Consider the following 22,586-nt stretch of genomic DNA (forward strand, 5'->3'; position numbering starts at 1 on the left):
AAAAGAAATATTTTTAAGGAAGGGAAACCCAAGATAACCAATTATTCGTGAGCAATTTAAAGTCTTATCGTTATTAAAATGTCATCATTTTTTGCAAGCAGTGTTAATTACTGTACACTATTAGAAGAAACAATATAGGAAATAAGGTTTGATTTAGCTTCAAAACAATTTAAGCACTATTTCTCTTCTTATCTGAAATCCATCTGATTTCAACATTAGGGGCTTCATGAATTTTCCGACACTCCATTTTTTCCTTGTCTCTATAATCATAAGTAATTCACAATTCAAGTTGGTAGCAGTAAATGTAGCGTAAAACCTAATGGGAGGATTTCTTTTAGTTAGTTTTAATTCTTTAATATCAGCTGGTGATGTTTTTTCCCGTGGAATGTATGTCCTCTTCTAACAAGACAAATCAATGGAAAACTCAGATGCTCTCCACAGGAGCCCAGCTGCCACACAATTACTCCGCAATGACTCTAGGCAGAGCTGCAGGGATGTGTCCGCTGCCGAGGGAAAGAGGCCAGGCCCTCTCTGGAATGCTTCAATCCAAGGTTACCAGGGGAACATAGCAGCAAATTATTATAAAGCAAATGAGGTTTTTAACTGACATCTAATTATCCCAGTAAAGACCTGGATATATACAAGAAAGGTTTCCATCTGTCTACAAGATTGTGGAAACTTTGAATTTTAATAACTTTGTTCTTTTGAGTCTAAAACACACATATATCGTGTCATTAAGATTACTGAAAATGGCTACAGTTCTTATTCAATCCCTCCAAGATCTATCTGATCTACATTTTATAATTTGCCATGACTCTGAATATAAGCAGAGTTCTAAGAAGACAGAAGATATGTATCAGGCCTAAGCTCACAAATTTTGAATACTTTACGGCAAAGCACTTATTTCTTTTGGTTTTCCTTGACTTCATTTCTTATGTATGCTCAATTAGTCTGCTGAAGTCCAAGAGAAGCCCTGACAGGGGGCACCCCACGGGAGAACAGGGGGTCCTCTGGCAGCGGTCCTGCTGCCGTCTAACAAGCCAACAGATCGACCCGCAGCTGCGGGTCAAAGATGGGGGTGGCTGTCTTTGGGATCGCCTCAGGTGGGAGACATGTGACAACTTACTCAAGCACCACGGCCCCCACCAATCTATCTCACCCGGAGAGCTGTGAGAAATGGAGGAAAACAAAAGTAATCCACAGCAATCGTTGGCTATTACCTGGGTTGGGGGGACTTGAGCGGTTTGGTGAGGACAGGATGGAGTAACACGACTGAGTAGAGCATGCAGGCTGACTGGAAGACTTGCTCGGAGGGGATTTTGGCGGGGAGACTGACTCTCAGGCCAATTAGAGGGTACTGCTGAGCTGAAGTTCCAAGCGGAGAGTGTAGGGTAATGCCAGCAGGGTGTGCACTGCGTCTTGAGGAGAACAGCTGATTGGATTAGAGTGGAAAGCTTGGCTGATCCGATTTCTCACAGGCTATTTTCATCACAGGACTAACGTTTCCGAACCTTTACTATGTGGCATGGCCATAGAGAGGATCTGTGACAAATCCACGGTTGTGGTCCTGTGGGACCGAGTGACAGTCATGTCATTAAAAGCTATGATTAGGATTTGTGCCAGGGATGTCTTGAGAAAAAGTTTTAGGAGAAATCAATGTGTGGCTTTCTACTTATATGAAAGACTAGACATTAATTTTAAAGCCAAGATCTTCCAAGATCTTCTCTTTATTTTGGTGCTTTAAAGCTTATTTTATTTTCTCTTTAACCCATGCTGCACTTCCCCATGTTTAACATTGCAAATTTCACACATGTATAAAGTCATGCAGATGAATTATTTTACCTTTGCCTGCACCTACATCAGGTGGAAGAATACCAGCTTTAATGAAGGGAAACAGAAATAGGACACTATATAGTTAGATGTAACACACCCATGAGCATGTAAAGCGATACAAAAACACTTATTAAAATGCCAAAGCATGCAAGGAGAATGAAGAGTACCACATTAGGTACAGGGGACAAAGATAAGTTGGTGTCCCCAAACTTACCCAGTAATCAAATGCACACATTACTTAAGGTGCATTATTCACAGTTGCCTATTTTATATGAAGGCTTAGGGCATTTTAAACCAATTTTTAGGCGGAAATGTCAATTTCTTATGCTATGCAAGATAATGAAATAATCCTTAAGCAATTATACAGTTTAGAGACATGCAAAACCAGAAAACCTTTTATAATATTTTTGATCATTTTCATTGAATCTAACTTTTTTCAAAGTGAGTTTTAAAGGTATGAAAAGAAGTGTTAATTCCTTTTCTAGATACTTAAATAGGGCTATTTTGCTTTCTCTGTACCAGATGGCATACCAAAATACAAAGTCCCATGCTCAAACACAAAATAAAGGCACTATTTAATAACTGTTCTGTATTCCTTGCTAGAAAACCTAAATTCGTGTGTGGACTAGCAAATTATTTTCCAGTGCATCAAAACCAGAACTAGAATTACATTTATTTATTTGCAGATAGATGTGTATGCCAGTGCAGGCACATATATGTGTATTAAATGTATGTGTCTGTGTCTGTGTATATACATGAAAGTTATAGACAGGAAAAGCCATTGCCTTGAACTTTGACTTCAAGTGTGGCAGAATGTTATACTTTCCTACCCTCACCTCAATATTTTATTATAAGTTTACAATTTCATATGGATTTTGAAAACAAATATCAAATAGCTATTCTAATATGAATTAAAATAATTGATTATATATACATATCAAAATGGATTTTACAAATGTTTGTATTAGTTGGGTAAGATGAATGAATACTCATTGTTAAGAGGGGAAGAGAAGCATAAACTTTGGTTGCAGATTTTTGTCTTACGATGCTTAGATGGATTTTCTACATACCCGTCTTACCTTCATCCACAGTGGTTACTGCTTCCTCTGTTATTTGGCTTCCTGGTCCTGCTGCTGTTTGTGCATAGAAATAAAACTTATACCGGGTGCTGAAGTTTAAATTTTTTAGAGTCCACCTTGTCTTGTTGGCAGGAATTTTCAAATCTACCAGAGGGCCTAATTCATGTGTGTTGTTAACTGTCAACAAGAAATAAAGAAGTTCATTCCCCATTAGCTGCTAGAAGAATGCTATGATAAATCAATATGTCAACCAAAGACCTAGACTTGGAAATACACTGACTTTTGTAATCCGCACTCACTCTGGCCCAACATAAGTGATAACCTTTTACAGCTCCTATAATATGGCATAACAAGGGGAAGGATATCCTCAATTGGCCTGTAGACTAGGGGAATTTTATAGTTGTATCACAACAGCATTTTTGTCTCTGTTGTTGCAGGCAGAGGCATAATCCCAGAACTCTTTTTCAGAGGCTTTGTGCCAAAGGAACTCTCTTACCATTATCTACTTGCAGATAATGCCTATCTGATCACTGATAGAACCCTAAGCCCCATGTTCACAGATCTGTAATGTTTTGCAGATTACCTAACTTTCTATAGCATATATGTCTTTAAAAAGACAGATTTGTAGTTCCTTCTGATACAACACTTCCTGCTGCTACAAACAAATGACTAGTATGTATTCTAAGATAATAGTTACCATTTTTTTCCTTTTAAAACCGTATTTCCCCTTTCCTTCTCCCAATAACTCACTTGGCTGATATTTTAAGGTGTACTCCGTCAAAATGCCGTTTGGGTGGCTTGGTGGATCCCATTCCAAAGTGAGCGAGTCCAGTGTCGGATTAATAATCTTCAAAGAGGATGGAGCACTGGGGACTTTTAATAAGAACAGAGTCAATGAAAAGAATCTTGAATATTTTGAAATGTATGAAATGACACATTTCACCATGTTCACAGAATTCAGCAAGGTTTTTGTTCTCTGTAATTCATTCTTGTCCCTGATTCAACAGAAAATACATGAACAGAAACCTGTGACGGGAACCTGATTAGCAAGTGCCCTTCTTTTTTTCTCTCCATTTCCACTTAGATTCATTAAGACCATCCCCTCAAAAATATATAAAGACTTTGCCTTTATACGGACCCGAGCCAACGTTTAAAAAGAAAAAGGCCAAGAAAGTACTCACTTGATTTATGAACGGTGTCTTCACAAGAGTGAACTAGTGACTGAGTGAAACTATTCTAACCAGACCTTCCAGAAGAAGCAGCTGTGCCCCCTCAGGTTATTAAAGATTGTTTTCCCCAACAAACCATGTGTCTCCCCAGTCAGAACACCTGGCCTGCTGGCTGTGGGCATGAGCCAGTCTGCCAGGCGCAGAGTGGCTTCATCCAGAATGCTGACAGACGCCCAGAATCTCAAGGTGATGGACAGAATCCCGCTGCTAGCAAACCCCTGGCTCTGCGGCAGGCCTGCGGGGCATCAGGTTCTCGGTGGCAGAAGATGGCAAATGGCCAGAGGAAGCATGCCTTGTCTTCCTTTATTCACTTGCTCATGAGAACGATGGATGGTGGCAGCTCTCCTCACAGTGGTTCCCTCCTCTCCCCAACCTCCCATACTCCCTAGGCACATTCATGGCACTACTGTCCCTCCTGTCCCTCTAGCCAGATGCCAGGGAGCCAAAATGAATTTCTCCCTCTGCCTCATTTCCACCATCTCCTGGGACACTAAATCCTGTCAGTTGCCCCACATTCATCTCAGCCATATCCAGTCCCTCCTCTGCTCTCTGCCCCACCCCTACTTCAGGGCCTGAATGGTCTTTGCCTGGGCCTAGGCCAGTCCTGGTACATGGTTGTAGGCTTCCCCAAGCCACCCCTTTGAGAATCTGATGACAGCCATAAGCTCTCCCAGGAAAATAGACACATTTTACACACAATATCAGGGGGGTTCATTGAGCAACTTAAACTCATTCACTGACCCCTCTGAGAGAGTACAGTCCCCAGGTTAAGAGCCTCTGGCTTACAGGTTGATATCCACAGCACTTAAGACCGTGCAGGCTGCGGGTCCCCCTAGCTGACCTTCCTCTCTTCTCACCATTCCTGGCTCTGAGACCTGCAGCTCCCTGAGGGGGCTTTGCTGTTTCATCCCTTTGTGTCTTTGGACTTACGACTATTCTTTTTTTCTGCTTTAATCCCCTGGTCATATCTTGTGTGACACCTTCCCCAGAACCATCTACAGGACTGGTTCAGGGTCTCACTAGTGCAAGCCTTGAGTGACAGGTGCCATTGACCTCTAAGGTGCAATGAGACTGAGGACAAGCAAGTATAATGAAATGGGAGCTGGGACACAGGATGGCCCTCAGGGGCTGTTGGGCAGCAGCCAACATGAGCTCTTCCAACAGGAGCCAGGGCACTGTTTACCTGTGAAGTGTTTGATCTAAAAGACCTAAGGAATCCACAGAAGTTGTCTGGCTCATTTTTAATATTGGCTTGAGGCAAAATTAAAAATCATAAAGCCCATTTTGGTGCCTTTTCAAATCCCTATGTTTTGTTCTCCAGAAGCCCTTTCTTCTCCATCCAGTAGGCTTCCACATCCCTGTGCCAGTGGTACATCCTTGAAATGACTTTCCCCTTCTCTTCCCAACCCACTTTGCAAGATTTGCAACCTCCTAACTCAGCTCAATTTTGGCATAAACTGTGAAGGTGCACTAGGATATACAGAATTATTTTCCTTGCCAGGTGTTTTTTTAGGTTATCACATCAGTGCTCATACTTCTCAGATGAAGTAACTGAAGCTTAGAGAAATTTTATAACTTGCCTTATATCAGAAAGTTAATGACCCAAATAAACATCAAATGGGCAAGGTTTCTGAAGTGTAACTAGGTGTGGAGAAAAATTTTAAGTTGAGATGGGGGTTTTAGGGCAGCATTTGGGTTCTGAAGGCTTCCACATATCCTCAAAGCCACATATGAGCTGGCATTTTGCCAGCTGTGTTCATCTATGGGGAAATTGCATTTGGCTTCCAGAATGTACTTTATCTGGGGGTCCTTCTGTCATGCAAAGCCTCTCCAGATGTGCCATGTGTTCCTAGGATCTCAGAGACGCGTCCACCCCATACCTCCTTCGGGAGTATTAAAGACTCTGTCGGGGCTGGCTGGACCCTCGCCTTTCCCATTGACCACTCGCACGTTCACTGTGTAGTGGCTGAAGGGCTCCAGCCCCGGCAACATGCCATGAGTCTTGCTGCCCTGGAAAGTGAGAATCTTTTTCTCAATGTGGCGCCTGTTTCTTTTTGATGAACTCTGTGCCTTCCAGTAGTAAATCTGAAACAGCAAGAACAAAAGTCAGGAACACAGAAGGGAGCAAACAAGATTCCTCATGCTCACAAAATTAAAGTTTTATGTTTTTTTTTTTCCAGAAAATTCCCTTGGCACATTTTAGAAGATTGTTGGCAAAATGGATATTGATTCTGAGGCAAGAGAATAGAAGCCCACAGACAATGAGGGAAATTAAATTAAAAATATATGATGAAGCTGGGCTATACTATTTTGGAGGAATACACATGAAATAAATGAAACAGCATCATACCTATATGATATTCTCTTAACATAAGGGAATGGAAGGCAATAGAATGAGTAAGTGCCTTATTTGTATAAAATATTCAAAAAATCAAAATTATTGTCCAACATTTACATATTTTTTCCAGAGTTAACACAACTTCAGGTACAATATACCATTTAGCTTAATCCTAAAAAGCACAGTGAGTTTTTATTATTATTCCTCCTACAGGTGAGTCCCTGGTCTGCCCAGTGACTTGCCCAAAGTGACAGGGCAATCAAGAGCCACCATGGATGCTCCACTTTCAGTCTAGGCTTTCTCACTAAGCCAAACTGCATCATTTAATGAAAAACACTGAGTTTTGTCTGTATTAAATTGTAAGCCAATAGGTTTTGTAGCAATCAATAAGCAAATTATTGATTAACTTTAGTTTAAAAATCCAGAATTTTTGTTTATTAAGTCCCCTACAATCCTTCTTAGGAGTTTAAAGGCAATTTTAAGAAAAGTCAACATAGAAATATAGTTGGGCAATATCAGAGAAAAACAATCCAGAATTGAACGTGATGCATTACAAAAAGTGATCTCTAGGGGTCAGGGTTGCCAAATCAAAGTAGGTGCAAAAAAGTTCCTTGACCACTGATGGATCAAAAATCTCCATGAATCAGTCTTTCTGTGCTTCCCAAGAACAAAGGTAATTGATATTCATGAGACTGACCTGGTTGGGAATATATTGTTGTGAAATATAATCTGAGTTATTAAAAAAAGTACATTATTTGCAGAATAATTCTGTGGGTTTGCCACATACGGTCAGTATTACTTTCAAGCTAGGTGCATTTTGCTATAGTCTAGTTTTTTAAACATTAGTTTTCCCCAGTGTGTGCATATGTTGATTGTGCAGTTGGTGGAATGCTTGGTCATCTGTGGGAAAAACTGAGAAAACATTTTTTTTCTCACTTTGGATGCAGAGCGATTTTGAATCAGTTCTAACTGGGGCTCCTTAGATGCAGCCTGCCTGAGTGGTAAACTGGATGAACTCTCAAGGCCTCCTCCTCTGGAGAAGAGAAGTGCATTGGGCGTTGGCTGCTGGCCTCTTCCTAAGGAAAGAGTGTGAGAATCTCCCTTCACTTGCCCGATAGCCTTGCAGGTGTCCTCGGATACTTTTCGGAGGTACTGGCTCCCAGCGCACCTCGGCTAAGGTACTGTTCACCACATTCACAAGCACGTTCCCGGGAGCCACCATTGGGACTGCAGAATGACAGGGAAGGGGGTAAAGTATCAATGTTATTTTGAACTTCATGCAAAACTGTCGCTGATAATTTTAGCCTGAAGCATGACCCAGTCCCATGCTATGGATTATCAAGGATCGAGAGCCGATTCTGTTTATTTGACTTTGTGAGACTATAACATATCTTTTTAAAAAGTAATAACCTTTAATATTCTGCCTACTTTTTACAGAGCAGGCAGTTTAAATTAAGAAATGTTGAGCAAAATAATTACTGCCTCCCTTCCTCCCAATCTAAGCACCTTTGGAAATGGCTTTGATTTACACCTTGGCAAGTCCTTTTTGCAAGGGAAAAGTGTAAAAGAAATAGCTGCAGACACTTACGGTCTTCTCCAGAATGGCCCATGACTGCAGCTGGCTCTGGAGCAAAGCCCACGTCATTGAGGGCCTGAACTTTCACCAGGTATGGAGCAAAGGTCGGCGTGCCCGAGACAATGTATTTGGATACATTTGCCACGACCACTGAGGTCCATTCATCATCGCCATCTTGCTGGCGCCAGCTGACTTTGTACTGAAGGCCTGGCCCATTCGACTCGAAACCATTCAAGGGCTATGAGAAAAGCCAAATAATTTGAGCTTATAAACAGATACACTGCACAACCTTTTACTGGAATAGCAAAATTTAATTCCCAGACTTAGAGAAAGTGAGCATTGAAACACTAAAATATAAGCTATTCACAATTTCCTCCAGGGACCTTTTATCTTTTGTTCATTTGTGATGAGATTCAAAGTTTGTTTACAATCAACACTGCAAAGGTTATTCATTTCTATCTTGAAATAAATACCACATAAGCCTTGCAAACTCTGGCTCCACAGTCAAGGGCTGGTGAATTGAAACATTTCAGTTACCTAGTTTCCTTTACATATTCCTGTTGATCTGATTATATAGATCTGTCGATCTATTTTACTTAGACACTGAAACTTGTGAACTGCTTCTTTCTTTACCAAAAAAAAAAGGCTGGTTGTCATTCTATCCTGTTGGTACATGTATGTATGTACATGAGTAGGTATAAATATGTATGCATATAAATATACATGTATGAATCCATCTAAAAGAAGCTTTTAAATTACATAAGTAAATATATGTTAATCTTCCAACTCCAGAAAAATACAGGTAAGCCAAAAAAGAAGCTGACTCCTGGGAATAACTTGGCACATGTCTTCTAAATGGTTCTCTATGATGATGATAATGCTAGCTAGCAATTATTGAGCACATATAAGTACTAGGCACTGTGCTGGATGCCTTATGTGTATTAAAGCCTTAATCTTATGAATGATGCTATTATTATTCCTATCATACAGTTACATAATGGAGATATAAAACAACTGGCTTAAAGTTACCCAGTTAGTAAATGGCAAAGTTGGGAATTGCACCCATTTGTTTTCACTCGAAGGACCAACCACACTTTTAACTACTATATAATACCACATCTTACATAATAATACATATAAAATACATATTTCTCCCCATAAATATATTTATTAAAAAATATATGTTTTTCCCCCAAAACTGGTAAAATGGGACTTTAATATAGATATTATTTTAAAAAGACTTTTTCCCCCTCTAAAATATATGGAGAAAAGTTGAAGCCTTCATACATAGCTCACCTTCCACGTAATCACCAAATTATCAGGCTCTGATCCTAGTCCTTCCACAGCTGTAGGATTTTTATCCGGTTCTAGAAGTTAAACAGACACATATATATAAGTTTTGGTCTTTTTCAAACAATGGAACACTATTGTATTTTATTTCATATCACAGAAGACCCACTTTACCTGCGGCTTTAGTCAAATACTGTTCAGAGGCCTTGCTGGGCCTACTCCTCCCCAGGCTGTTGACTGCCATCACTCTGAAGGAATAGTTCACGTAAGGCGACAGCTTCAGCTGGGCGGTGGTCTGTGTTCCAGAAACTTCAGTTTGGTGGTGCCACAGCCCTGCCTCATGCATTGTGTCTTCATATTCAATGATGAATTCTGGCCACAACACACACATACACAACAAACCCAAGATAGTGAATTCAAATTCAGTCGCCCAAGAAGCAGGTGGCTAGGGTAACTAATAGGATAATGAAATAATTCATGTACAAGAATAATTCATATACAAGAGGAGCCAGACATGGCTTATTTTACTTTCAAGAAGAATTCCATTAGAATATGTTGATTTCAGAGTTCTATCATCTCATCCTCAATGCTTCAGCACACCCCATAATATTTGGTATTCTGTCTCCAGCATGCTGAGTTTGGTTACTTAAAACTGTTTAGAAGTGATCCACATATCCCTAGGAAAGTTTACATATATGAAAAGATGGCTTTTTTTTTTTATAACAGGAGAGGTTAAATTAATCCAGTGAGACATCCATTTTCCATTAAAAACAGATTGGCAACAATAAAAAATTTAACATACTTTGTTAACTGTGCTGCAGGGAAACAAGCACTTGCAGGAAGTGTAAATTGTTTCATCTTCTGTGGAGGACACCATAGAACATGTAATGATGTTTATTTAACTCAGACACCCTTTCACTGAGAAACTGTACTTCAAGCAACTTGTTTTGAATACATGTGCTCATACATATGCTCAGAGACATATGAAACAGAATCCACATTGCAGCACTGTTTGCAACCAAAACAAGCTAACTGCAAATAACCTCAGTGTTCATCAGTAGGACACTGATGAAATAAATGCGGGTATGTGCACACTGGAATATTCTTCAGCTGTAATAAATGAATAGGACCACTCCATATGCACTGAAATGATTTCTAAAATACATGGTTAGGTGAAATCAAGTAGGATATAGAACAGTGTGTGCTGGATACCACATTTGTGTAAAAGTAAAAAGATTTCCTATGACATATGCCCATATGTATATGCTTGAATTTACATGTGTTACCTCTTGGAGGATACATAGGTGTATTCTGATAACACGGGTGCCACCAGAGGAACTGGGAAACAGGAAGGAGGAAGATGTACCTTTCAGTGCCTTCCTTCTTGCATCTGCTAAAGTTTTGTGGGAGTACATGTTTTACTCTTGTAAAAAATAGGTATTGAGAAATTCATTGATTCCCTACCACGTACCCTGATATGAATTAAAGATGCAAAGATGAGCCTCAAAATATTGTGTGTTGCAGTGCTCCGCAGCTGAGTACTTTGAGTTCTTTCAGTTTATGTTAGTTTTCTGGTGATCTCCAGCCTCCTAAACTGATGACTTGCATATTTACTTCTGCAGCTCCTACCTCTCCTCTGAACTGCAGACTTGGATAGTTAATTACCTACTCAGCATCTCCACTTGTTTCTCTATTACAGCATCTCAAGCTGGTTATGACCCAGACTGATCCCAGTCTGCCCCCTTCACTTGGGAGGGACAACTCAGGCTGAACCTTGAAGCCCTTTTTGGCTTCTCTCTCTCATACTCTCGGTAGTCCTGTTGGCTATACCTTTAAGATTTATGCGAAGCCCATCCATTTCTCAGCACCTCCATCCCTCTCAGCCTAATCCAAATGTGAATGACTGCATAACTGCCTAACTCACAAGTTTCCAAGATTTCTCAGTTCATAGCAGATTTAGGGTCTCAGTAATTTTTTTCATGGCTTCCATAGGCCAAAAGAAATATCTCACATTTCCCTGTAAGTAGTATGGTCCATGCAGCTTAATGGCTATTCATGCGTTAACAACTTAAAAAAAACTTACTGGGTTTTAATCAAATAACTCCTCAAACTGTGTAAACAGACTGGCCACCACCTTCCTTGTTTCCTGTTGCACACTGATTTTTGTCTGGTACTTGCATTTTATCACAGCAAAGGTTTCACAGAGATATGACATCATCACAATATGATGTAGCACTGTCATGGTGAACTGTAAACTGCTTCAAGCTAATATTTCATGTGGTGCCTGACAGATGTCACTATGGTTTTTAAATATTAGAATTTAAAAATCAAAAACTTAAAAAATATCCCAAGACACCTCTGTGAGTTTGCTGAGGTCTGGCCAGGCACTTGAATGCCCAGTTTGAGAACTGGGGTCCTACCTGGTGTCCCTGCTTCCTTTCTCATCCTACCATTTTCAACAGAAGAGCCAGAGTGATACATTAATCCCTCCTCTATTTAAATCCCTCCAACTGATTCCCAGCCCTTACAATGGCCTACAAGGCGCGGCACAGGGCATGCATCATGCCCACCCACCTCTTTATCTCTCTGACCTTCTCCTATGTCACCTTCTCTTGCTCATTTCACACCAGCCATGCTGGCCTCCTAGCCCACATGCCTCTGTCGCAGGGCCTGTGCTCTTTTTCTCGCTCTGCCTGGAAAAGTTCTTCCTCCAGACAACTGCCCAGTGTGCTCATTACCGCCCTCCTCAGGTCTTTGTTGACATACCCAAAGGTACCTTAAAGTGGCTTTTGCTGTCCACCTTACTCATAATTACATTCCTGACCTCACATTCTTTAATGTCCTTCTCCTGCTTTGTGTTTTTGCATAGCCTCAATACACACACACACACACACACACTCACTCACAACCATGTGTAAAGATATGGATGTGTCTGAGTTCTCTAGGAAGCAGATGCTAAGACAGAATTAGAAGTACAGATTTATCTGGGGGAAACACCCAGGGAAGGTAAAAGGGACAGAAAGCAGGAGTAGATATGCAAACCACGAAGCAGGCCTCATATCTGACAGATGAACGGCAGGAGGAAGGAGGAGTGTGTGGGGAAAACCTTGGCAGCAGCCCAGACAGTCTCGGTCAGGTCAGCCCCAGTAAAGTTCTGCACTGGAATGGCTGAGCTCTCGGCCCCTCCCCATGCCCAGTTACTAGAGTAGCTTAGGAAGACAGTGGGCTCCCACGAACACTGCGGCAGATCCTTAGGGAAGGAGCTGCTGTTACCACTCCTTGTGTCAGGTTCTTTCTTGAAGGGAGATCTGAGGAGTGTGTGTGTGTGTGTGTGTGTGTGTGTGTGTGTGTGTGTGTACACATATACATATGTACACTTATGTAATTATATTATACACAATAACAGGATATGTATTAATTTTATCTTATTTGTGTCCATTAAAATACAAGCTCCATATGGACAGAGATTTTTGGTGCTTCATTTCAGAGCAATGGGTGGTACTCAGTGTTTGTTGCATGAATGAGTGAATGAATGAAAGAGCAGAAATGTCTTGAAATGTAATGGTATCATTTAAACAGGTGAAACGAGTCTCCAGGCATCCTAAGCAGCTAAATCTGGCTCATGCAGTGATGCACTGGAGACTCAGTATAAATGAATGAGTGTTCTCATCAAACACTGAAAAAATCAGTTGGGAAAGGAACACCACTAAATAACACATGAAAAGATGAGGCTTTGGTTGAATTTCATTGGAAATATTCTGCTTTACCAGCAGGTGCAAGAAGTCAACACACACATCATTTCAGAATAGTCTTAGGTATTCATCAGAAAGCAACTCAGTCTTTCTGCAGTGTCTGCCTGAAGGTAATAATATATCACAGGCCTGCATCTGCTCTCAGAAGGGCCTTTGCAGGCTTAATGCTTCTTTCTGGGTTATCTATGGTCGTACTGTATTAAGCCCTTCCAGCATCCTTATAGCACATGGTCCCTCACCTGATTCTGTTCCCTAGGCTTTTGTCATCAAGGTGAGGAGCGGACTTTGTTGAAGGTGCCACTTTGTAGCAGGGGCTGATGAGGGGAAAGAGACTGGAAGCTAGCAGACCTGATGTCTACACCCAGCTCTCTTGCCAATTGTGGGCTTGAAAAGCTGTTTTACTCACCAGGTCTCTTTCCTAATACACAGACTGGGCATTCCTGCACCTGGTACCCCTATCTTTTTCTCCCAAATTAATGGGTAAAATGAGTAACTTAACAATATATCTTCCTGCTGTGGTAGAAACTTAGGGTGATTCTTATGGATCTTAAATGCCAAATGATAGTGTACTTGCATAATTAACATCTTCAGCAATTAATTAGCATCCCATACCAGAAGCTGTAACCGGGAATAACTCTAGCTCTGAAAGGAAGACAGCCATGAATAAATGTTTTTGTTCTATTAGTAATGAAGCAGAGAATGCGAGCAAATATCTCTGTGAAGAATTTCAGCTGCATATGATGAAGTCCTTCCTAAACGGGCATCAAGTTTATCAGTCACAAAGCAACTTGCATCACATACTTGTAATAGGGCTGTTGTTATCATCGCCTGGGGTCCACGAGAGCTGCACACTTTTGTCGAGTTGATCTGTCAATTCTAAATCAAAGGGAGGATTTGGGACATCTGTAGACCAAACACACATGACACAGTTAATCACCCATCCTTGTGAGTTCTCCTTCGGCTATGGTATTCATAGAGGGGACATCTTACAGACACAGCACACTTAATGGCCAGTGAGCATGCAACTGAAATGAAATGGGAATGACCGAGCTTGCTGGGAAAGCACAGGCACACCCAAGACGGCCCATCGATAGTGCTGCTTGATTCTCTTTCAAGTGAACTGAGCAGCTTGTAAGCAAACAGTGATGTGGGCGTGCACGGTTCACCAGCACTCTCAGTGGGCGTCTTCTCTAAACACGAAGGAGCACAGACAGAAAAAATATTATCGAAGCTTCATTTCTAATAAATGGGAAACAGACAGTAGCAAGTGCTGATTAAACAAATACAGGCAGATAGATGTACTGTTTAAGGAAGACTCATATGTTATTTCTGAAACATGCAGAATTACAGATTTGGGGGCTCCTGAAGAATACTTATATTCTTAAGGGAATTCTAAAATTGATGCTATATAAGTAGTCCTCAGCATGCATACTTTCTGCAGATTCTCAGTACAACAGTCAGGTACATGGGGATATGGTGCATTTACTATCACAAGTCACCAGGGTACAGACACCTGTGGGGACGAATGTGTCCTAGAAGCATCTCTGCCTCTTCTCATGGTGTGTCTGAGATCCAGAGTTAACATTCCCTGGGCTTTTCCTGGCCTTGCTACTGGGACTGACTGTGGCTCTTGGGGAACCAGAGCCATATACAATAAATGCAAATATTGGGACTTTTTTTCCTTTTGGTTCTTTTATTCTTTCCTCTCAAACAATAGATGTCTATAAAGGGTAGGTCTTCTTAAGCATAACTAATGACACGATGTAAAATCCACCTAGTTTATGCCACAAAATTACACCAATGGAGTATTTATATGCTGAATAAAGATGAGGGTTCTTTAATCAAAAATATCTCTGGAAATAATTTCTGATTAATTTTCCAGATGCAGAGAAAAATCACACAACCTGGAAGGGCCCTCTTTTTGGTCTTTTTTTAGTGATTTATCTTTTGCACAGTGAGTTTGTTTTCTCTGATCTAAAGATCAAATGTTCTAAACATCTATTGTTTTCCTATGTAAGTTTCTGGGAAAAGGAATCCCAAACAACATCTATTTTTCCAAAACAACTTTCAATAGACTGAAATAAAAACCTAATTTGTGGAGTGATTTTTGTAATAGCTTTTTCATTCTGTAAAATGTGGATGGTAGCTTTTGAAAAAGTACTATGCTACTTTAGAAGGAAATTATGTCAAAGAGGGACATTTATTAAGCAGAATGCCTTTACAATAACATGAAATATTTAGAAACAAGCGGCAATATATTCAGTTAAAAGTTACAGAGTTATAATGGAGATGATTTATGGCAGCAAATGGGTAACACAACAGAACATTTGACAGAGCTCTTTTCCTTAAGGAAACACAATGATGTGCTAAAGAAAAAGGAATTTTTTCTGCAAATGTGAAATTGTTTAACAGAAAACAGAGAAAGAAGACTCATATTAGTTTACCGTAAATGGGAGCTGGAGTTGGAGTAGGAGCTAGGAAGGACATTAATATAAAGGGTTTTAATCAGAATTAGTAATGGAAAGATATAAGCTTTAAGATAGCACAAGAAGACAAAGACTGAACATGATTAAGATTATAAAACTAAAGCCTATAACTGTGAGATATGGCATCAGTCAATAAACATGCAGTAACAATTTAGGGGGGAAATCTTCAATTTTAAATAAAAGAGATGTTCTCCCCAATTTTCTTATAAAAATATCACAAATATGCATAACCACCATTTAATTCCAGTGCTGATACAGAGAATGTTTATATTGAAATTTCAACTCAAAGGCATCTTTCAAAGAAAAAAAGCATGGGTATTTAACTCACCGATAAAACTTTAAGACTATCACAAGCAAACATTTACCCCTGACACTTGTTTTTCCTGCCTAAAACAGGGCAGCCAGTTGCATGTACATGTCCAGTTCTTACCGACAACGCGAAGCACAGCACTGGCTGAAACACTGTCCAGGGTTGTGTTGGCCACACATGTGTAGATCCCACCGTCATCGTCACTTACATCAGCTACCACCAAATGGTCTTTGTCAACAGTGGCCCTGTAATTGGAACACATCTGAGCAGCCGAAAGGGACATCTGACCACATTCAATGACTGCCTAACTGTCAAGAAAGAAAATGTGAACTTGATAAAAGGGAAAGATGATAAAGATCTGTTACACATCAGGCCTGAAATCCTATACAGTATGTATCACTTTGATAATGACTGAAGTTGGAAAATGATTAGAATGAATTAGAATCTTGGGTTAGAAGAGATGCTAAGGCATCTGGCCTGGCTTTGAGCCATGCTTCTGGAGTTTAAGGAGTCTCTTTAAAGTTCAGGGGCTTCCAGAAGTGAGGCGGGGTCAGCCCCAGTTACCCTCACTGAAGGGTTTCCTCTGGTGTCCACTGCTAAAAAGCATTTGAACACTACTCATCCAGCTCAATTACTAACAAAGTATATATTTTAAAATAATTTATTATTTGCTGCAGAAATTTTGTGTCATTTTAGCTATGTTAATAAACTCTCATAGGAGGAGGTAAATGCAAGAAGTAGTAATTAGCTTTACTACCAGAAACAGGAAGATTCAGATTAGCCATCACCATGAGGAGTTTTCTAAAGGCTACTACTAGCAGGCATGAAAAATTACTCAGTAGGTCGAAAATCTGTCAATAGGAAACGTGCGGTTTTAACAAGGCTGCATAAATCGTTAACTGTCTGCAGGGAATTCCAAGTTAAATATTTAGTTGACTTAAACCCAGTACCATTTCTTCATATTTCATTCTCATCTTTGTCAACTCAGATTTTATAAATGAAACTGACAAATTGAAGCATAGAACTATATGGAAACTCTGGTCATATAAAAAAGGCCACATAGTCCTTTTAGGGTGCTTAACGAGCAACAGGGGGACCATTCAGGAGCTGTTGGAAGGGAAATACAGAAATCATGCCCACCAGCATCCAGCATTCCTTCCAATAGGGGGCGATGCTTGTAGCTACCCTGTGACAGCCAGAATTCATGCGTTCAACTCCCCTGTACTTATTCTCAAACTGAGGCCCTCACCCAGAATTTGGGTATGACCTTTCTTCCATTCCAGCCTAAGGGAATGCAACATGCTCTGGTTCCCTTTTAAGTGCTTTACCCGTTTTTTTTTTTTTTCCACTTTCTCCTTCTACTGGCTTTAGATGATATCAAGTGAAAATTCCCTATCCAAAGAAAAACTAGTGTCCTTTAAAATACTGACAAGGATTCAGGAACACTCTGGTGATTAAACAGATCATATTTCTGCTTATTTGTAGACTGGTAATGAAAACATCTGTTGAGACTTCACTGTACAAGGTAGAAAACAATGGAGGTTGGCCAAGGCAGAAAGGTTTTTCTCATCCTGAGTTACATAGGAGACCAACACATAAAGAGACAAACATTCTCAGGGTCTTATTTCAATAACTTGATACCTTTTTAAGTCTGATCATTTTACAGCAGGGAGAAATGCATAACTATTTTGGAGACAGCGGTCTTCAGAAGCTTTGAAAACATCACTGTTAAGTCACTATACAATAAATCTTTAAGTTCAATAGCAGCTGAAAGAGAGAAGGAAGAGAAAGGGAGTAAGTCATCTTCAAATACCTTCCATCACTGGGCAGCTCACCGTTGTCCTTCAGCCACAGGACAGTGGGGATTAAGGTGTGATCGTGTTTTACTTTGCATTCAAAGGACACTGTGCTCCCTCTTTGCACCACTGCATATTCTGGTTGTTTAATAATCCTTGTCGGATCTGAAATTTAAAGGATAAAGTTAAAGTTATCCATTGCCCAAATCGGAGAATTTGTTCCAAGTCACATACTACTTGAAAAAAAAAGTTTCATCACTTCTGCCTTACCTTTGATTTCTAAGTGAACTTCATTCTTTGCTGTTCCTAACTTATTCCTTGCAACACATACATAAGTTCCTACACTGTCCTTTTGGGCCACAGGAATTTCCAAAGTTCCATTTTCATGTAGAACATAGTTATCTTCACGAAGAGCACTGCCTTTAGCTCCTTTAAACCTTCACCAGGGAAATGATCACAATGAGAAAAAAAACATAATTGAAGTAAGTCATAAAATGCCACGGTCATGGTCAGCACACTGTGATCTGCATTATGGCATCAAGTTCAGAGATGTCGGCAATCTGCATGAGTTTATTGCATGCTGGCAAGTCGGTGGGATCACTGAAAAGACAGGATGTAAAACTGGAAAATTCAGTGATAAATGGTACTTGAAGAACAAGGCTGACATTACAAAATGCTTAAATTGTCATTTTCATTATGAGAGACTCCTAATTTATAAACACATTATTACTTGTTTTATCTCTGATTGATTAAACAGGCAAAATGAACACTGCGCTTTCTAACAGTTTCCCTCTCCTGTGATGCATTTGTAAGTCCATCTGCAGGCTACGATTCTAAGGAAGTTTTCATTTCAAGGTTACAAGGGTTGTACTTCTGAAAGTATGAATAGGAAAATATTCAGGGAAGAAAAAAACACAGCATGTATGTAAACTATGGGTACATTCAGCTTCCCAATTAGCATCAATCAGAAGGAGGATGGAAGGAAAGGGGTCAGGCGGCCTGGCTGAGCACTAACCCGTCACCTGCACTGGAAAACACCTGCCTGAGTGCCTGTGTTTCTCTTCTCTGTGCTTAAGGTGGAGACCTGGGGAGACTGTCCTGTAATCCTACTCTGGCTTCACCTCACATCAGGAGGTTGAGCCTAGCACAGTGTATGGCACCTGATAGATGATCAATAACTGAATGTCCACTTTTCTTTCTGAGCTGTTGCCTCTCCCAGCTCCTGCTAAAGTAAGTAAGCTCAGAGGATGACCAGGATGGGTATCAGCAGTAGTGTGTGAGAAGGGCCGGCCGGGAGCTGGCAGTGAGAGGACACAGGAGAGCTTGGCTGGACCTAAGTCAGCACGCTCCGCAGGAGAGGCACTTAAGATGAACTCGGGTAATAAATTTTGGTTTAAGCTTATAGAACCTCTGACCCCACCCCAAATGATATTTTATGAAGGAATGTCCCCTCACCCACCCTTTGGCCACCATTACTGAAGTCCCAGGTGATGTCCATGGCATTGAAAAATATAGCCACCTTCAATTTTTAAAAAAAAATTTACAAATACCTCTGTCATTGACAAAGTATGCTGTTAAATAGATTATGCGTGTGAAAGTCACATGGTGCAAGTAGTTAAATATTTGTGAATGAACTTAATAATTAATGGTATGATGGATTCTGCACAGCCTTCGCCCTGTCTGCTCTCTGACTAAAAGCCAACATATGGAGGAAGCCAAATAGGAACATTATTTACCACTCAACAGTAGGTAGAGGTGACCCGAAGAAGGCACAGTCCAGTAAAGCGGGCCTGTTGGCAATGATCTGATAGAGGGTGTTTGCAGACGTAAGGATTCGTGGTGGCTCAGCTGAAAATGTTTTAAAAGGGTAAAGTAAATATTAAAACAAAAGAAACTTGAGGCCCCCCATATATTCTATTGCACTTTGTTCTAAGGCCGTTAGAGTTTCCGCTAAAGCACAACCAACATGTCTTTCCCCTCATGTTCTCTCTCAAGTATGATGGTACCAGTCACTCAAGGTGGAAAAATCCTAGTTTTCTTCCTCTGCCAAATGCCCCATATCTTACACAGTCACAGTATTTTAGTAATTGACTTATTTATCTATATTTCCTACTACACTGTGAGTCCTTTGCGGGCAGGGGATGGGACTTTCTCTTGTTTTCTCACCAGAAACAAGTGCGGAATCTGTCATCAAAATAATGGTTGAGTGTATTTTTGTTGAGTGACTGGCCCATCGCAAGCCAGGGTCATCATGGGTGTGTGTGGGGGGGAAGTGGTGGGGAACACACCAGCCGGCAGAGAAAAGCGAGCACTGATGACGGAACACGGGACCAGAAACCAGAACTGCTTCCTAAACATCCACCCATATCTTAAGTACTCAGCAATTCATGTGGTTTATTTACTTTCATTTCAAGCATGAAGGAAAAATCCCAAATATTGGTTAGCTTCCTGACTGTAATTTTGTTTGGAAGGGAGCCTACTACACTTAAAGACATGAAATATAATTCCCTGGTGCCAGGAAAATGATTCTCATGCAAGTTTTGAACAACTCTGATTATGCTGGTAGTTTTGTCCATGATGACAAACATAATGTTCACATGAACCAACCATTTCAGAAGATGATGGTATATGTAATAGTTTTCTAAACATGTTATCATGAATCAATCAATAAATGTACATCTGTACTTGGAAAAAGGTCAAACAGTATGATTAATGATTTATTTAAAAAAGAACCAGAGTCATGAACTTGTTATTCAAGTTGTTAGTTTCTCAGGCTGCAAGAGCAGTCACATTCAGTTAGTCATAGCAGTCCACTGCTCTTTTCCTTTTGAGGGGTTTGGCAGGTAGTCTAACCACCTGTGAATGGAGCAGCCCGACAATCTGATTATTTCTACATGCCATCATAAACAACCGTGTGCTGAAAGAACATCAAGGCCAGACTGTAATTCTCCTTAGGGCAAGGTCTGGATCTTACTCATCTTTATTCATCCCCCACAGTGCCCAGGCACAGCACACCGTAGATGCTGAATAATTTTTGCTGAATGGAGAACAACAGCAGCCATTAATTTAATTTGCCATGTTTCTAATAAAGGAAGAGCTTACCCAACACATTTACAAATGCATTTGCCAGTAAATATCCATATTCGTTAGAGGCGTTGCACTGAAACACCGCACTTGATCTTTCTTGAACATTGGAAAAAATAACGGTATCGCCATCTATTTTTCTGCTGGGGTCATCAGGGGCAACTGTTTGGGTGTAAAAATTGAAATGTATATTTATTCCTCCATGCTTCAAAGATGTAAAGCTGTAGATCTACATTACAGTAAGCAGGACAGAAATACAGACTGATCGAGGTACATTCAGTAAGGAGGAGACTGAGAAGCCAACCCAGGTGGAAACCACAATCCTCCTTCCTCAGAATATAGTTACCACTTACCAGCATGGGTATCTGTTTGATATTCACTTAGTCTTAGGTGGACTGATTCTATAAGATGGAATATTATTTTGAAAGATGCAGGAGAAAAAAATCACAAGTTAGGTGAAACTGCAACACAAATTCAGGAAAACACTGCCTTGTTGATGAAGAAGCTGCAGTTATTTATGAAGAGGGAATAAGAGGGAAGTTACTTATCAAGAAGAGCAGCAAAAGCTGGTAAAAAAAAATACAGAAACCCTCTGTACTCATCAAAACCTATATTTTTCAATAGCCCCTTTTTGAAATAAATAAATAAGTATGCAAATAAATATGGGCTAATCATTATATGTGAAAATATTTATTTTACTGTCTTGGAAATGCCTGGGGTTGCAGTAGAAATTGTGTGAAACTTCTTATAAAGATAGTGTTTTCAGCTACATCTTTCAACTACTTAAAAAAACAGTAGGACCAGGATTGATCCTCACTGAAGTGGAATGGAACCAGTTGGGTAATTCAATATGTGAGAATTTGGTCCAGGACATGCCCAGCAATTTGGAAAGGCTGTGTTACAGGAGATAAATTCCTTTTGGAGAATGCCAAAACCTGTGAAACCTAACAGTGACCTTACAATACACTAAAGGGATGGCAGGTATCTGCCTCAGCATGCTGAGCAAAAGCGAAGTAAATAACAGCACCTTTCCTCTAAAACTGCTCTTGCAACTTGAACTAGTGAAGTAGCCTAAATTTCATTCTCAACACCACTTTTTCTCTTTGATGACAGAAAAAGAATTTGTTCCTAAGACGTATTTATCACTGCATTTAGACTCCTTAATCACTTTCAAATCTCAAATATTTGCTTCATCTGTGGTTTATTAACTTACTTTAATAAAATAAAGCAAACTACAATTGTTCATCCTTGTTTTATTATACATATTCAAGTACTGTGCTCACTCATTCTGCATTCATTTTCTATGGCTGTAGTAACAAGTTACTACAAACTTAGTGGCTTAAAACCACACAAATTTACTATCATATCATTCTGTATGTAGTTTGACACTCCAGTTTTAATCAATAGCTATTTATGAAATCATCTCAGATACTCCAGTTAGTTCAACAAGTGATAGGAGTATGCCAAAATACTTTGGTTTCTTAGCTTATATATGCTATTTCAAAATTGCCATAAAGGAACATGTTCTTACAATTAGAAGACAATTCAAGTTCTAATTCATTCAACAGGGTCTAGATTTAGATTTCATCAAAAAATGACAGCAGAAGACAGAAATGACACAGTGGCATAGGAAGTGAACTACTGTGGTGACAGGCAGCCAGGTACCCTGGGGATGCAGTATCCCTCAGGGAAGCCCATGTTCTCTGTTCCACATCCGTGTAGTATCATCCGGGCCTTTCTGACTTACACATGCTCTGTAATGTCCATCTGATGCTTCAACAAGGCATACTGAAGTGGAGCAGCATTTCTGGAG

General features: G+C 40.2%; 1 protein-coding gene across 19 annotated transcripts in view; it reads right to left on the reverse strand.

Annotated features, from left to right (window-relative positions):
• The window catches only part of NRCAM (neuronal cell adhesion molecule), a 273,084-nt gene that overhangs the window by 18,536 nt on the left and 231,962 nt on the right, over nt 1-22,586 (reverse strand). For 7 of the 19 annotated variants that reach the window (XM_073239045.1, XM_073239061.1, XM_073239047.1 and 4 more), the window contains 15 exons: nt 20,792-20,935; nt 19,426-19,537; nt 17,960-18,126; nt 17,707-17,854; nt 16,014-16,138; nt 15,542-15,571; nt 13,899-14,000; nt 9,520-9,717; nt 9,352-9,422; nt 8,068-8,293; nt 7,591-7,706; nt 6,022-6,226; nt 3,663-3,785; nt 2,913-3,089; nt 1,843-1,878 (listed from right to left, as the gene is read on the reverse strand). In XM_073239045.1, coding sequence (XP_073095146.1) covers nt 1,843-1,878; nt 2,913-3,089; nt 3,663-3,785; nt 6,022-6,226; nt 7,591-7,706; nt 8,068-8,293; nt 9,352-9,422; nt 9,520-9,717; nt 13,899-14,000; nt 15,542-15,571; nt 16,014-16,138; nt 17,707-17,854; nt 17,960-18,126; nt 19,426-19,537; nt 20,792-20,935 — 1,980 coding nt within the window. Of the gene's footprint in view, nt 1-1,842; nt 1,879-2,903; nt 3,090-3,662; nt 3,786-6,021; nt 6,227-7,590; nt 7,707-8,067; nt 8,294-9,351; nt 9,423-9,519; nt 9,718-13,898; nt 14,001-15,541; nt 15,572-16,013; nt 16,139-17,706; nt 17,855-17,959; nt 18,127-19,425; nt 19,538-20,791; nt 20,936-22,586 lie in introns of all 19 variants that reach the window. The other 12 variants (XM_073239052.1, XM_073239059.1, XM_073239050.1 and 9 more) reach the window with 5 other exon arrangements.

Source organism: Manis javanica, chromosome 6 (genome assembly GCF_040802235.1).
Source record: "Manis javanica isolate MJ-LG chromosome 6, MJ_LKY, whole genome shotgun sequence".
In the NCBI taxonomy this organism is placed as follows: Eukaryota; Metazoa; Chordata; class Mammalia; order Pholidota; family Manidae; genus Manis; species Manis javanica.